This window comes from Asterias rubens, chromosome 2, assembly GCF_902459465.1.
Source record: "Asterias rubens chromosome 2, eAstRub1.3, whole genome shotgun sequence".
Taxonomy (NCBI): Eukaryota; Metazoa; Echinodermata; class Asteroidea; order Forcipulatida; family Asteriidae; genus Asterias; species Asterias rubens.
In genome coordinates this window covers 23,495,946-23,514,057 of record NC_047063.1, presented here as the reverse complement: position 1 = coordinate 23,514,057, position 18,112 = coordinate 23,495,946, and the positions used below count along the sequence as shown (strand labels likewise).

Sequence of the window (18,112 nt, the reverse complement as noted above, 5' to 3'; positions counted from 1 at the left end):
TCCAAAGACGAGGACCATAGTGACGGAGAGTATTCAAAGATTACAAAATAGTGCAGCTCATTCAATAGGTTCCACACCATTGAAAATATTACCCCATCACTTAGGGAACTTCATTGGCTATCAATTAGAAGGAATCCCTTTTAAGATTGCTCTTCTCGTTTTTAAATGCTTTAACTCAACTACACCTCATTATATTACCACTTTACTGTCACATTACACTCCTCTCCCACGATTTCTTCGGTCCACACTTGACATCACTCGCTTGAATGTTCCTGAGCAAACAAAATTTTAGGTCACAAGGCTTTCAGTGTGGCTGGGCCCATGATTTGGAACAATCTCCCAACTGCCATTAGGGAATCTAATACTCTATCTGCTTTTCATAAAGTCCTTAAGACTCACCTTTTTCCAAGTTAATTTCTTTCTAGTGCACTATGATCTTGATGGAATAGCGCCTTATAAATTTTAATTGTTATGTTATGTTATGTTATGTTATCAACCATACGTAAATGTAGAGTAGTTTTACAAAACATAGGATACATGTTTTTGCTCTTAGTGAATTTATGACGTCCTTGCTACATGTACATGTACATGTAGGCCGACTGATGCAATTTATATACTTGGGCTAATCAGGAACAAAGAGGAGTCCTGGGAGACCAAAAGTAACATTTAAGTTTGCTGCCCTCTGGTGTCTCAAGAGATTCTTAGCATCTGAGGTCATTGGTCTCAGTCATTGTCTGATACACAGATTCACATTGCACATTAGGTACTATACATCTGACAATGTACATTCTGGACAAGATGTGTTGTACAGTACATGTACACTGTACATTGTATACTTGCTACATCCTGTATACAGAACGTCTGCAATGTCTGCAAGTAAAATGTACAGCTTATTGGCAACCAATTTCAATCATAAAGCACAGTAGCCTTGAGCAGGCAGACTTTAGACATTATTATATTTCGGGTTGTTCTAAAACCCCCTCGACCCCCACGACCCCTCGACGTCCGCCCCGTGTTCGAAGAATGTCCCAATTCCGAATTCATAAAAATGTCGCTTTACGGCCGAGTAAGAATTAAGTCCCCGATTTAGAATTCACAGTGTGTGATCCGTGACGCAACTTCCTTCCACGACTAGGCTTGACTTCAAGTCTGAGACTGCGGTTATATTTATCTGCATCAGCCACACAGAATTGGGAGTATTTACTCTCCGCTTCCGCACGACAAGTGCACACCGATTGGGGACCCCAAACACGTCCGTGTGGCCATTTTGGTCGGTCGGGTCTACAACCTTGAGCTCCGCTTAGAGCAACTAGTAGTACCATAGAACAAGGTTTATCTTTATACTCTATGGTAGTACCATGGAGGAATAGTACACAGGACGGGAGCGATCGGCCGGAAATGGGTCCGCCTGATCATCACGTAATGAGTTGGTCGTAATCAAATTCGGGCAGTACACGCAGGTTTCCAGTTGGGATAACAATCTCGGATCGGCCAAGAGATACACGTGGAAATGCTGCGGTTTTTTATCTGTACATCACAATTGCCACAGGCCCGATCCCAGCAGCCAATCACGCGAAGTTTGCTTCGTGCATACTACGTGTCTCGTACGCTGTGTTGTGATGTGCGAGGCATAGTAGTCGACGTCAGCATGTGCGTGATTGGCTGAGGTTGTGAACTGTGCCAATTTCAGTGTACAGGAAAAAAGATTGCACAAAAGTCGATGGTCGAGGGGGTCCTGAGTCGTGGGTCGTGGGGGTTTTAGAACAACCCTTATATTTCTACTGTTTTACAGGCCTGATACTTTGGGCACACAAAGTGGGTTACAATTATCTCCAACCCAAATTACTTGAAAAAATGGAGGGAGTCATTCGGAATTCCTCAAAATAATTGATATTATACTATTAACAGCTACAGCAGCGCTTCTTACCAAGTCACTTTTTATGGCCATTCATTTTTTTAGCTACCAGTCTATAACCCTTAAGTAAAAGTGATCGCAGATTCTGACCTCATTGCTTAGGTCATTCCCCTTGAGTATATATTTTTTTCTTATCTACATGTGTATGCAACAGCAATTTGATATTTTTCTAGTGCCCCTTTTTGCAAAATCCTCTAGAGGCGATGTTTTGGGGGACTTTTAACTGCAATGCTATTTCCTGACGTTTCTTATCTTCCTTGAACATCCTGTCATCATTTCCCCTCCTGCTTAATTCTCCATTCAGTTAGAAAGTCTGCGCCAATTAAAAGAATACAGAACTTCAAGATCTGGCAGTGTCCAAGTCTGGGCTCACACGCCTAGGTTTTTAGTTTTCAGGATGTCGGATAAGGCTAAAAAAACAACATGCTATTGAAAGATGTTTTATTTATGGCTGAACGGTAGAGTCATAGTTTGGTAAAACCTCCAAACATAAATGACCTGACCTTAACAACTTACTTGGTGAGAAGTACTGCAGCTGTTTAACTATTTTTAGAAAGGATTCCCTCAAATATTTCTGTGATGTCACTCTATTGATAAAAGTGTAGATTATTTTACGAATTCATTGAAACTTAACTATAGAGTGGTTATGAATCTACACTAAATTGTACAAAATGAAGGGATAGTTCAACTACAAAGTGAATGTCTTTCCAAATTGAAAGACAACATGATGAGCTGAAAAGCATGTTTTATTTAAATTTCCAAAAACAATTTACAGTTAAACAATTTACTTCGGTAAGTAAATTCACTGTAAAAAAACAGATTAACAGATCATAAAACATACTGGAATTTTTTGTGACATAGTTCTAAAATAAATGTGGCCAAATGCCTTTTAGTTTGTGACAAAGAATTAAGTTTTGGGGAAATAGTTAAGGTCAGAGAATAGACTCAAAAAAATGTGTTATATCCACGAATCTATACTTTCTGGACCATTCTCCGTAATGTAATTATGGTTTGGATAAATTTAATCTAAAAAGTGATTCATGCATGAACTGTTTTTCAGACTTCTGAGGGATGGTGTCACTTCGCCAATGGTGCGGCCAGAGACGCGGTTGATCTCCACTGTGCCTTGCTCTCTATTTGGATGGATAAGTTCTTGTGACAGTATTTTGCAGACACTGTATTACATTATAGCTGAACCCTTTCACATGTGACCTCTGTCTGTAAAGTATCAATATTCATATCGCTGTCAAAAACGCATAATGTATAAATGTATAACCCTACTTTTGAAAACCCATTGCAATGATGTCAATAAGCTCAAACAGTGCACTCACATGCCTGATGCTTCATTTTTGAACGGGCAAGGGCATCAAGGCATTTTCTCTTGGTAAAGAGCACCCTTCAAAGACACAGAGACATTAACAAGGGGGCGTGGAAGCAATCACCTTCATTGCCTTCATTATCAAAGTATCACGCCTGAGATGTTTTTGTTTTTGTTTTTGAAAGGCCAAGAGCACCCTATGAGGAAATTTCTACACAGTGTATTCAAGGGCTCAAAGACATTGACCAGACCATTGATCTACATGTACATGTGAATAACAGGCCTGATGCTTCGTTTTAAAAGGGCAAGGGCGCCAAGGCGTTTTCTTCCCAGGTAAAGGGCACCTCTAGGAGGAAATTGTACCGGAACATTATAAGGTAAGGGGCACAAAGGCAATGACCTGGTGGCAACGAAGGCAACTGCCTCTGCTTCCTCCATGAAGTATCATGCCAAGTAACATGAAAATAAACTTTGACATCTATAAGTTATAGATGTCAAAGTTTAATCTTACAAACGTAAAAGGAACGTTACAGAATTGGTAAGAAACAAAAATCATGAAGATCACAGGTTTACAAAAAAACTTACACGGTCTATTGATGATGATAGTTGAAAACATCACTTGAAATGTTTGTCTGAATAGTCATATTTGATGAGAAATAAATAATCTAACTTCCCATTTGGAGGTTATCGCTCCATGAGCTTTTTATTCATTTTTATTTTGGCATCGATGCAATGCTAAACTTGTCATCGATTTTCACTATTCTCTCGTGACCCAGGTGGCCGATCGATCTCAAACATCTACAGGTATGTCAGTTTATGTATATATGGTGGATTACATAAAGTGCTTATTACACTGCCAGCAACTGTTTTGGTAGCAAAAACCAATTCTGCAGTGCTCCTTTAGAGCACACCTACTGTAGTATAGCGGACAGTTTTAAGGTATGTCTGCCAGCATGCAAAGAGTGGAGATGAAACCCTCATGCACATAATGTACTTAAAATGCAAAATGACTAATTCTGCAATCTCATTTGACATACACTTGTCAAGTACTGTCTGGCAGACGGGTCCATGCGCTGTGCATACTGGGCATCATCAGTCTACATTGAACATACTAATGCACATTAATGTTCACATTGTCTACGGACCGCACCATTCGGCATCCAGCCAATAACCAATTTCCCACCCGAGTTTCACTTACAATTTTTACATCAGATCCACGCTCATCATCCGACTTGAGATTCAGACCGCAGGGGTGACATATCATTCTCTTGATTGCGCTAATATTCCTTCCGATTTTCCACCCTCCACTTTTCTTCAGCTGGATCTGTCTAATATGCCATGTACGCTACGGATTACCCGGTCTAACATTGTACAGCAGTACACCATTAAATCCCAGGGCATATTGCACTTTGTGTGATACCATAATGAGAATGCTGAACATGTGTAGTGCATGGGTTGACCTGGATGTGACCTTTTAAGATGGACTTTTTTTTCTCTCTCGCTCTCTCTTTCTCAGTTTGTCTAGATCCCTTAAAAAAGAACTGGCTGACGACAAAAAGAGCAGGGTCTGTCTGTCCGGAAATACTCGACGGTTTGAATGTTATAGACCAGAATGTTCAGGTCGGGACAATACATGCAACCTGTATTCATTACTGTTTACGTTAGAACTTATTGTACTATAAAGGGCGAATTGTCTAAATGTAATGAGTACAATTCTACTACAGGATACATTGTACAAGTTAAAGCATGGTTAAAGGAACACGTTGCCTTGGATCGGACGAGTTGGTCTATAAAAAGCGTTTGAAACCGTTTGGTTATTAAATGTTTATGGTTAGAAAGATGTTTTAAAAGTAGAATATAATGATCCACACAAGTATCACTCAAAATTACACAGTTTTCTTTTTACTATCATGGTCGGCCATTTATCATATATGGGAGTCAATTTGACTCCCATAAATGGCCGACCGTGTTATTGGACGAGGTAAAAAGAAAACCACGCAATTTCGAGGCATATTTGTGTAGATCATTGTATTCTACTTTTACATCATCTTTCTAACCATATGCATTTTATAACAAACGGTCACAAAACGCTTTTCAAAGACCCACTCGACCGATCAAAGGCAACGTGTTCCTTTAATTGTAGGCCTACTTTACATGTATGTTTGGTGTGCTCATTTTTCACATAACGAAAACTCATGTTCAATGCCCCGTATTTTTGACACGCGAGGGCACTCTCAATAGTATTTGTATCACTTTCTGGGGGTATAAGCGATTCGTCCTGCAGAGTTTTAATCAGCCTTCAGTCATTTTTGTTGTGCTATATGTGACACTCTAACTTTGAGGTCAAAATGAGGGATACGAGGACACTTTGGCTGCCGTTATAACGTTTATTCTGTAAAAGAAGACGAAGAGAATATTCAATGTTCGTTCGTCTCCGACGCAGAGAATAATGACAATTGATAATATAATAAAATAAATTAAAGCACAATAATATTTACAAATTAAATAACAACACTATTACGGAATGAACCAATCTATTAAAGGAAAATACCATGAACAATTTAATGACTTATCCCTTGTGTTCACGTATAAATTGTACTGGAAAGGAACATCAACACTTATAAACAATGTGCTCCAAAGGAAATAATAACCCATTAACTCTGAAACAAAGACCGTATTTCCCGCCAAAACTCCTGGTTGGTCGCCATCTTGCAAACGAACCCATCTAACGAATTAATTGTATAGAAAAGGACAAACCTTAGGAATAACGAATCGAGGGTTTCCTTGAACCTCAATATTGATTTAGATATTTAAACAATGAAATGGTACTCAAAGGCAACAAGTATTTACAAAGCATAAACCTTCGTTTCACTTCTACAAAAATCAAATAGCACAACGATGTATACGGTACTAGTAAAACATCAGAAATAATACATTTTTACCAAACTCGGTCAAGTAAAGTTTAGGTACGAAAAGAGACAGACTGGTTGAGTTCTATTTAATATAATTCTAAAATGTGATAGCAAAGTAAAATAAAAGAATGGAATGTTGTTTTACCTGTAAAAGAAGACGAAGAGAATATTCAATGTTCGTTCGTCTCCGACGCAGAGAATAATGACGGAGGGGTCGCCGTTGGTGGCGCCCGAGGATATGAATATTCATTAAAAAGGAAAATTGAATGCATATGAAAATAGTTTTGTGGGGGGTATTACTTTATACCTGTCACATATATAATATTTTAAGTTGCTTTAGAGGTGACATGTAAAGGTTCCTTTGTCTGTGGTGGTGGTAATGTGTTCCTGTCTTCGATAACTGTTTTGGGTATGAATGAATTATATGGAGTGATGAGAATGTTTGAGAGCGCCCTCATGCAGTAAAAAACAGAAAACGCATTTAAAGCAATCAATGTTTTTTTTTAGCCCTTTCAGACAACTTTTGAGCTTTTCAATTTGATCAGGAGCCAGTGGAGTTCTTGTAAGATGGGTATAATATGTTGAGAATACGGTATCTTTTAAGTCCAAACATTTATGTACAATGTATAGCTCTGTATACTGCATTTTGGTTTTCAAAGATGGCATCTTAAACATTATTGTGCCGCTGTTTTCTTCCAAAACAGAAGTCCCTGTTCATCTAAAAATGATTTTTTAAACAACCAACACTAATGAAGTGGGTCTGCCAGGCTTTCGCCACACATAAAACTACCAGGCTGGAAAAAGTATGTGTTAATCATTTTGTGCAAATTTTATATATTTTTTTGCTGCATTCTATAGTACAATTCACAATTGACTGTCTGGAATATTCCATGATTACCTCCCAGAAGATAAATAGGAAATTTGTATCTAATATTATTCTTTGATCACATAAATGACAGTACACACTATGCTTCCAGTACGGCTTGCAAAGGCACCAAAATACAGATTCTATAAATACCAAAATAGATCAGTTGATGGGGATTTTTCTGTCATGGATAATAGGTGACTTTTTCATATTGTAAAACTGTGGGCGCAAAGTCTTGAGAAATACTTGCACATAAATTGTGTTTAAGCGCAAGCCTGGCAACCATACAATACTTTGTAAGTATGTGCGGTACACACATTAACACAGAGCAATGTACATGATTTTGGATTAATCATAACCTGTAGCGTTTCAGTCAGACACGTCCTTCACCCAACACATCCATTCAATGTCTCATTTCCTTTTGTTATGATGAGGTTATAATGGGTTGGCATTCATTGACAGAGAGAGGACAAAAATAACCACTTTTAATGGGGGTCATACCATGGTCATACTAATCACCGACAACTCAAGACGACTCAAGACAACTCATCACAGTTAAAGTCAAGAAAACTCACGACAAAGGTTACCCTAGGCACCTACATGTAGGTGTCATCCACTAGCAGTCAAAGGCAGGCTCAGTTCAACTTCATAAGTGCACTTTTACAAAGCAAATGTGAAAACAGAGTAGCCAAATTAGCTGTAAACTGAGAAATAGGGCGTCTCAATTTCCTCTTGCAATACTGCAAGGAAAGGGTGTGGGGTAAACAAAAAAAAAGCAGCAAAGTGCCCCACTAGCTTTATAGCTAAACACATCACATAGGGGCATATGGCCTATAAAACTTGTCTACCATGTCAGGTACAACACCCTAAACAAGTATTTTGTTTTTGACCTTGGGTATGGCATCTGACCTGCAAGGCCCTTTTTCTCAGTGAGACCAATTTTAGCCAACAAAGAACAACAGTAAAATGTATTACTATTTGGGAAAAACATGCAGGCCCGAAGGCCTCTGCTGCCCCTGGTGTTAGCCTTGGTGCCCCTTCAAAAGGTTCCCATTGCCTTAAAAAGATTTTCCGATGGAAGTGCAAGTCTCAAAATGAAGAATGACCTTGCCCTTTCAAAGATGAAAATTCCAGGACTGCCAGTGGTCATGGCGTTCATACAGTATGCACACGTACACATAAAAACAGGTGCAAAACAAAAACAAACACTAGAAAACCTTTTATGACTAAATATAAATTGCACAAATAAGGGCAAACACCAAGATTGCAAGAAAAGCATAAAAAAAAAAAAATGTACACATGGGTTCAGTACGATCCAGCATACGAATTAGTTGGTCTACCCCAGGTCATACACAGAGACTTACTTTTGATTGAGAACCCCCCCCCCTACTTTCCCCACAAAATGCTTCTTTTGTATTTTTATTTTAAATGTGAACGACATTTTACAAACCCTTTCAAGTCATTGTGGTCTCCAACAGCTCACCCCCCCCCCCCACCCCTTCCATTGTCTGGCTGTGAAACTATTGAAAACTTTGGGCGGCCCAGGTTAGGTTTGGCAGATTTTTTCTAATTTAATAGAGTCTCGAAATTTGTTCACTGCAATAACCTATCTTTCTGAAAGTTTGTATATACTCAGTGCCTTGAGTACCTTGTTTGGTAGACGTGCGCTATTTATATAAGACTTTGATATTATTATTTAAAAGAGACCCGCTAATTAAACACCAAGAAGGGTGGATATGTGCGCATTACAAGTCTTATTATTATTATTATTATTATTATTATTATTATTATTATTAATTTGTTTGTCCAAATACTATTCATACCGGACCCTTGTTTCTATTTCCTCCCCCGTTCCCACCTTCCCGCACCCCTCCATCCCCATTCTGCCCGGGCCTTTCTAAAACCTCAAAGCCGGAGTCCAAGCCGAGGTTTGGGAAAGGCCCCTGGGGTGGGTTTCACAAAGAGTTAGGACTAGTCATATCTCGAGTTAGGACCAGTTACTTGTCCTAACTTAGGACTATCCATCTCCTCTTTGTGAAATCGACCCCTGGTTCCCAAGTGCATCCGTTTCATAATGGCCACTCTGAGTAAAATAATAGACTGGTCCTATTATATCCTGTTCCTGTCACACAACTTAGTATTTATTTTGTTTACCATTCATTTCTACATTATCATCCCCATACATGCTTATGACCAGACATGGCTAATATTATTAATATTTTTTTATTTTATTTTTTTATGCCATTGGACACTTTCGGTAAACAGTGTTATCCAAGGCCCACACTTTGTGTATCACAACTCATATTAAAATAAAAAAACCTGTGAAAATTTAGGCTCAATCAGTCATCGGAGTCGGGAGAAAATAGCGGGAAAACCCACCATTGTTTCCGCACGTTCACTGTGTCATGACATGTTTTTAAAATAAATCCTTAATTGTTGATATATCGAGAATCGATATTGTTTTACTGTTTTCTCAAAAAATTAAGCATTTCATGGAATAATATTTCACCGTTATCTTCTGTAAACCCTGTAAGTTATTTGTAAATCTGTGCACTTCTTATTTTGTTTCTGTTCCGAAAGTGTATAATGGCTTTAAAATATCTGGGACAAAAAAATTCTAAACAAAAATTTGAATTTTTTATGCAAGTTCGCCCAAATCAAGACTCAAAAGCTAACCTTGGTATGGGGTTACAAGACGACAAATTATTTAGAGTGGTAAGAACTTAGGGGAGCTGAAGGTAGGAAATGATATTCCTCTTAAAGACATTGTACACTATTGGTAATTATCAAAATCCAGTCTTCTCACTTGGTGTATCTCAACATATGCAATAAATAACAAACCTTTGAAAATTTGAGCTCAATCGATCATCGAACTTGCGAGATAATTAAAACACCCTCCCCTGTCACACGAAGTTGTGCGCGTTTAGATGGTTGATTTCGAGACCTCAAGTTCTTAATCTGAGGTCTCGAAATCAAATTCGTGGAAAATTACTTCTTTCTCGAAAACTATGGTAATTCAGAGGGAGCCGTTTCTCACAATGTTTTATACCATCAACCTCTCCCCAATTCTTGTCACCAAGAAAGGTTTTATGCTAATAATTATTTTGAGTAATTACCAATAGTGTCCATTGCCTTTAAAACAGTCTAGATTGTAGGACGGAGGGAAACCTAGAAGTACTCGGCAGGTAGTTCTAAAGAGATGCAGAACGTGGAATAAAGCTGTTGGAAAGGCTGCTTGTTCTACATCTCAGAACCCTGGCTATAATTTAGAAAAAATGGAAACATTGGGAAGTATTTAAATTCAAGACAGGACCTTAATTGACCTTTTTTCAGTTGAGTGAAGGTATGTAGGTTCCCCCCCCCCCCCAAAAAAAAGGGAATTGACTCCCAAAATGGCTGAAATGGTAGACAGGCATTTTGCGGAGGTGCGATCCGCATCGTGCAAGGAGTCAATGTTAAATTTTGTGATGTGTCTCCACCAATCAATTAACAATGACCTTTGTTTGGGCCATTTATAAAACTTTGTAGTGAAACATTTCAAAGGGCAGTCAAGTTATTGTTTGCCTGAAATGCCTCTGAGTGAACAAAAATAAAGATATAGTAAACTACAGACCTCAATTATAGCCACTGTCGCCCAATCTTGGCCTTGGTGCCCCTTCAAAAGTTTCTGAGTGATAGACAAGAATTTATTTTACATTTTCTGAAATAACATTTCTATCTTTTTGTTAAAGGATTTGGATACTTTTTGAAACACAAAACACAATGTCCACAGATTTACATTAAACTTACACCGTTTGAAGATGATAATGGTAGAAAGCTTACCTTAAAATATTAGTTGCTGAGGTGCTGTAGTTTTTGAGAAATGAGTCATGAAAATACGTTTTTACATGCTAAAAATGATCACTGAGACGAATTTTCTTTTTTTACATTGTTTTACTCATTTCTCAAAAACTGCAGCATCTCAGCAAGTAATATTTTCAGGGAAGCTGTCTACAATTGTTTTCTTCAAACTGTGTAAGTTTTAATGTAAATCTGTGGACATTGTGCTTTTTGATCCACAAAATATACCTAAATGTAGACCCATTAATGGATGAAGCTGATTCTCATAGGAGGTTTTGAAATTCAAAATAATCTCCAGAACTGAATGTGTAGTCTGGAAAATATCCAAACATTTTTTTTATGTCTGCCTTCTTTCAGACAATTGACATTTAACAATAAAACAAACTAGACTTGGAAGTCTGTCCAGTGACGTGCCAGACTGGATAATGCCAAGAAATGTTAGGGCTCCGACTGCTTAGGTGGTTTGATCCAGGAATGAGGCTGTGTGACGAGAAGGAAAATTCCTAAAAAGTACATTGTATACTAATAATACTGTACTATGTAGCTTGCCTTGGTTCCCTCAACTGTCCACTAGAACCTTCTGACCCAGATGTTACAATTCAGTTAAAATCCTATTATAACCTCTGCCCAACATTCACTCTGGGCCTTGACTACTCCTCCAACTTTCTCTATACAAGAGACTCGCATCTCGAACCTACGAGCTAGGTCCAGCACCTCTGTTTCATTTGTAGTGCACTATAAGTCAACTTGTGACAAACCAAGACCAGACCCAGACAATTGTCACAAGTGTTTTTCTTCAGTTGTTTCTTCAGTTGTTGTAGCAAGGGCTCTATATCCAATTTAGCGCACCAAGGGCGAGCAGTTCAACATAACTATTCATGTTTAGCTATGGGCAGTAAGCTTGGGCGATATCGATTTATTTTATCCACGATGAATCGCCGACAATATATTGCGATATTCGATATAATCGCGATTAATGAAATTTGACATCATCAGTCTTCAAACTCCAAGTGAAAGTTGTAGAAGAGACAGTCATAGCTTAAGAGAGGTGTTCTAATGACCTATTCTTCTGGTTTTACTCCAAACCTATGGGGTGAAAGATGTCTCAGCCAGCAAATACACCGCGATATTTAATCAATATTGCGATATATCGCGATTATCGCGATTATCGCGATATTATCGATATTTCGATTAAAACCAAATCCGTCCGATATCGAAATCGTTTCCAAATTAATATCGCGATATTCGATAATATCGTGATATCGCCCAAGCTTACTGGGCAGCACAACTGTGCATTTTGCTCAGAGTGCTAGGCGAAATGGGCGGGCCCGCTTGGCACCTCCCAACACTATCTCTGTGTATCACCAGAAACAAAACTACTGGTCTGGACACAATTGTGGACTACACACGTTTCAGCAAGGACTAGGTTTAAGCAAGGACTAGGTTAGTGAGTCAATGGGAGACTTTTGGGATGCTTGGTGGCAGCAGACTTACCGGGTAAAATCCATTGTTCTCGGTAATGTACGCATGCTCAGAACTACGTAAACAATGGAAATGTACCTGGTGAGTCTGCTGTCACCTAGCGTTCCAAAGTCTCCCATTGCTAGAAGTTTACAAACTGAGTGTCCAAATCGGTCACTTACAATACATTGTAAAGACAGATAACACAGGGTGTCCACAGTTTTAATGACCACGTGTCCTGTGGGTCTTCATGAAGAGGAAGCCCCTGCTATGATGACTGACAAATTTTTATGCATTGTTCAAAACCACAAGTCATATGTTTCCATTCAAAAGGAAAGTACGTCATTGTTTATGGAAGAGTAAATTAATCCCATCCTCTAGTTTTGCGTAAACACACTCGAACTTGGGAGGGAAATCCACGAGATCTGCAGTCACTCGCAGACGATTGTAGTTAAACATTTCTACTGCAGACCAGATTTTGTTTAATTTACCAGAATCAGAATATCATGCCTTGATGAGTAAGCACTAATTATATCTCAGATATCTTGATTACTCATCAACAGATTTGAAAATGCAATTATTTTTGTATAATAAATTAAAGACTTTGAGAAAGACTCTGCTAGGGTCGAAACGTCGAATCATTTACCATTTTGTTGGCACATGGGGACATTATAACATGTAGTAGTAAAGTCCTTTTGTTGGTCTGTATGGACTTGTAAGCAGTTTGCAATCAGCTAATTTCAAACAGATTAAAAAACACAAACACTGCTATACTTGTCTGGTCTTATTTGACAGTATCCTCTCTTATTGGCACGAAATTTTGACAGGTTAGTTTTATTGTAAAATATTTATGCAGGCTTTTAAAACAATCAAATGGTTAAAGAAAAACAATTGCATACTTTCATGTACAATTAATTGTGCAGTGAGTTTGTACAGGCACAAGCAACAGACAGTCTACATGGTCTACCTGTTCTTGACCTGTGAAAAAATACCCTGACCTACAATGTATGTGTACACTCTAAATCTGATACAACATTGTGGACTCACGCATACTGCACCGTGTGCACTGAGTAAGGAAAGTTCAAAAGTTTAACCATGGTAGGTACAGACACATTGTGTTGAGTAAGGCTACAGTTTGTTTTTCTTTTATCTTGTATATTATGAAACATTATACCGAGGAAAGATTCCCATGTGACTGGCACATTCAGAAGTTATTTGAGTTTTTTTTATTTTATTTTTTACGGGTAATGGACTTTAAAAAAGTATTCCTTAAATGTCCAATGGAACACAAAAGGCTATGTTAAACGCTAATTATTGACCTTTGAAAAAGATAATTTAAGCGAACATTTCATTATGTGGCTTGCACAATTGCCCAAAGTATTCCTAAAATGTCAAATGGAACACAAAAGGCTATGTTAAACGCTAATTATTGACCTTTGAAAAAGATAATTAAAGCGAACATTTCATTATGTGGCTTGCACAATTGCCCAAAGGGACTGAAATTGCATTTACAGCAAGTGGCATTGTCAAGACCACCATAGTCCCCAAAATATAATTTCCATACTTTGTTTGCCTCAAAGGGCCTATTTGTCTCTATACCTAGGCCCGTGTAGACATTCTGTCAACAAAATGTAATAATGGGAGACAAAATAGCAGTCGAATACATGTAGGCCTACATGACATTTTTGCCATACGAAAGGGCAATGTAAGATTTGAAGCTTTGCACAGTAGGCTATTATAAGGTTGCACCATATTATCATTGAAAAGGTATCGGTACACATTCAAGAAAAGGGGTGATGTCGTCAGAGTTTGCCCCAACTTACTCCAGTGAATATGACAATGCTGTGTACTACAATGTAGGTTGTTTTGTCCATCAACTTTTTCACTAGTCCATAATCATTTATTAAGATTGGTTTTTCAACACTGTACTTCAGCCAGACCACTTAAAGAGAACAAACTGATTTGTCCTAATTAAGGTGTCTTTTAAAGTAGCTTTAGGCCAGTGGACCACTGTTAAAGGAAAATGATTTAGGTTTAGGCATGGAGGAATTCCTCCATGGTTTAGGTTACTGGATTTGTCGTACTGGTCATACGCACTCGGGAGTTTTCATGTTCTTAGAAGGGCAAGGGCACCACTAAATGTATTTTTCTTCTTTGCATAGGGCACATCACAGTACATATTGGTATGAGGAAGTTGTAAATTTCTATTGGAAGGTTTCAAGCAAGGGGCACCAGGGCTATGGCCAAGGGCAACAGATGCCTAGAGCTGTGAAGAATCAGGCCTGTTGATGACCACACCCAACAGGGGTCACAGCACTCAACATTTTTACAATGGGTAGGGCCTACATGTATTGGCCCATTTCACCTGACATCATTATCAGAAAAAACGTGAATGCGCCATACTGGTGGGCACTTTCACTGTGTGTTTTCATTAAACTCTATGCATAGAGTATGCTGTGCGTTATGCAGTGAAGTGTGCATTTTAGGCGACACGGCGTTAATACACGTAAACTTAACTGCCCACCAACATGGTGAGCGTGGCATCAGTCGCCGCGTGTGACGCGCGTGCAAGGGGTCAATAGTGCTTTTTATGCAGAGTTCCCATTCAGACACCATATAGCCCATAAAAAACTTAGGATTTACAAGGTTGATGTGGCACGATCTGCTGCCAACAATTATAGTTGATGACTGTTGTGGGGGCCAAGGTCAAGGAGTCAGAGTAGGCCTACTGGCTCTGGGATCTTATTGAAATTAGGGAATTATCAATTAAAAGTGCAAGGAATGATGTCTTAAGGGGCAACGATGCCAACACACAGGATCTATTACACACCAATCTTGTAGACAGACAAATAAATACAGAACCATTAGGCTTACAAACATGTAATACTGTTTACTTGTTGTGTTGTCATTCCTTAGCCTTTGGGACAGGGTCAAAATGTCAAGCCATGAACTATTTTTTGCAAGTACCATTAAATACAAATTTTAAAAAGTTATAAGTCATTGAATAATGTGGTTTAATCCATAGATTCAAATTACTGGTACTGGCGATAATCGTAACTGTCGATCCCCCAATGGTCATTGAGATGTGTCAGAGAGCTATGAATCACTACTGCAGTTGGGATGATCATAACCCAAGATCTTCCCAGCAGTCGTAGAAGTGACCACCAGCTACGATTATGCCCTATCACAGCTATCATCGAAACTAGTTGCAATAATCTAAAACTGCCCATCTTCCTTAGAGTCAAAAACATCGACACCAATAGCGATGATAAACACCGTACACATTTGTTATATCATAACTGTCGATCCTCCTGATGGTGCGTAAACGTCACTTAAGTCACATGAGCTACGATTATCACAGACAATGTCATCAGACCTGACATGAACTTGCTAAGATCATAACTGTCGATCCTCCAAAGAGTAAAAGACATGACAACAAGCTACAATTATCGCACCTACAGTGAACTGCTTGTGATCATGACCTTTGATCTCCCTGGCAGTCATAGACGTGACTGAGTGCTACGATTATTACAGATCATCAGACCTTTGTAGTTGCGATGCTCATAACCCTCCTCCCTAACAGTCCCTAATGATCCCAATCTCCAGTCGGAGAACAACATCTGGGATGAGATTGATCATCGCACTATACTTTCTAATGCCTTGGCAAGGAGTAAGTATTACTAAGTAGGTAGCCCGACTAGTTGCATCTCAAATAGTCGTAACTGTAGTGACTATAGTTGTGGCCGCACCATTTTCCGAATAGTTGAAAAACAGTGCCGACTAATAAGCAATCAATAGTCGCGACTTCAACAATTGAACAGGGTTATGAATATTAGCAATACCACCATGGCAATCCTAATGTACATCAAACAGCTACTTATTCATTCATTTAGGATTTAGTCATTACCACCAAAATCTTGGATCTTAAAAATTAATTGGTCCATAGTTGACAATTGACATAAGATCTGCAGCTTAGTCTCCCCTTGCTTGCTCACTGGGACACAGTGCAAGCTGGAGGGCACCTTTCATTTGTTGCTGGAAAGGTTTTTTTAATTAGTTTTTCTATTTTGAGATCCTGGCTGGGAGGGGTTGGGAGGGGGAGGGGCCATTTAAAAATTAAAATCTTTGCTTCCTCTACATAACTTCATTCAACCATGGAGAAAGGATATATAGCTCTTCTTTCATTTTAAATCAGCCACTTCTAAATATAAGCTCTACTCCTAGCTGACTGAGCATTGTGTCAAAAAACAACACGCCATAACCATGACGTCATGTTGTTAAAAAGTCAGTCAGTCTGGTCAGTGACAGGTTTTGTAATTGTAGAGACAACACGCCAACAATTTCAATAAATATTCACATCAAAAGATATTCTTACCAGTATTCATCTTGCTGGGCCATCAATTCAACACCGAATTTCCAGACGTATTTCAAGTAATCTTCGGAATGTACCCCCTGCGAACCCAGCGCCGTTCCCAGGCGTCACACCCCCCGACGACACCCGAGTAAGCAGGCCGATCTGACGGGTAGCTCGGGCAGGGCAACTCCGGTTAACTCGAGAAAGGTCGGTCACCACGACCAGCCACCCAACACCAACAACGGTATTTTCTTACAGCTCAAATGCATCATTACCGAATGAAACTAAATCATTTACTCCTCCCAACAAATGGACGAAGCACATTGTAGCGGTAAACATTTCAAAACTGCAGGATTCAACGTCCTTTTAGGGTCAATTTCACCGAATGTAGAATGTGATATAAATTTCCGTAGTTCACATTCGAGTGCAACTTTGCTTTAGAGGGTTTTTGCACGTCTCGCAGCACATGAGTCACCAAACATCTGGTACCACTTTCAACGAATGGTCGGAGTTATCTGTTTTTGATCAGGGTACCAGTCTGGGGTAGTCATAATGACAGATGATCGATTCATTTTTGTTTTGCTTTTTTTAAAGCCCGCTGTTCAGCCTGTGAATGTGTGATGCTACACATCCAGGTAAAGTTAATAATTACATGTAGTATGTCCCAGCCAAAATGCAAGTGAAAAATTCAGAATATAACTTGTAGAAACTTCGAAACTAAGAGGCTCCTTTGGGGTTTTAAAATGCGTTTGTGAAGTTTTGTGTACTTTTGCTCCGAACTTGCCCCCCCCCCCCGCCCAGTGTTTCTTGTATCTATTTTTTATACAAACAACCCTCTCATACACGCCCCGCACTTTGCCCTAGTATTTCTAACATTTTTTTTTATCAATGTTTTATTGCATTTGTTGCATTCGTTTTCATCAAGTATTTTTTTTGTATTCCGGAAATGACAGAATAATAAAAGATTTATAATATTAACTAATGTATGTTATTGTTCTAATAGTTGTGCATCAGAGATAAAGAATGCATTAATTATTATCAGTAAACTGATTTATTTATTGTCACCATCAATTTGTTTATGTTCATTTATTTTCAAACCAACAACTAGGGAAAAGTCGTCTCCACATTTCGCATTATACATTGTTGTTGCTCCATGCATGGAGATTACCTCCATGCTCCATGTATATAGGGAGGTAGAAAATAAACATCCACAGCTATATATCGTGGATCGGGGACTTCACAACTTGCAGGCCGTTGGGTCAAAATTGCTAAGCCATTAGATTTGTGTTATTTATTTAAAGACACTCGGGGAACATACTTCCACGGAAATTATTTACATGCTCACCCATATCACAAGTACACACGTACGCCTCCCCCTCCTAGAAGCCACTCCGATCCCCCTCCATTCCAAAGTGTTCCTCTTGTTGACGATGTACCTGCTTGATAG

General features: G+C 38.8%; 1 protein-coding gene across 1 annotated transcript in view; it reads right to left on the bottom strand.

Annotated features, from left to right (window-relative positions):
• The window catches only part of LOC117305605 (FYVE, RhoGEF and PH domain-containing protein 6-like), a 58,125-nt gene extending 41,429 nt beyond the window's left edge, over positions 1-16,696 (bottom strand). The window contains exon 1 of the mRNA XM_033790485.1: positions 16,687-16,696. Within this exon, the coding sequence (XP_033646376.1) occupies positions 16,687-16,696 (10 nt within the window). The remainder of the gene's footprint in view (positions 1-16,686) is intronic.
• Between the last annotated feature and the right edge of the window lie 1,416 nt (positions 16,697-18,112).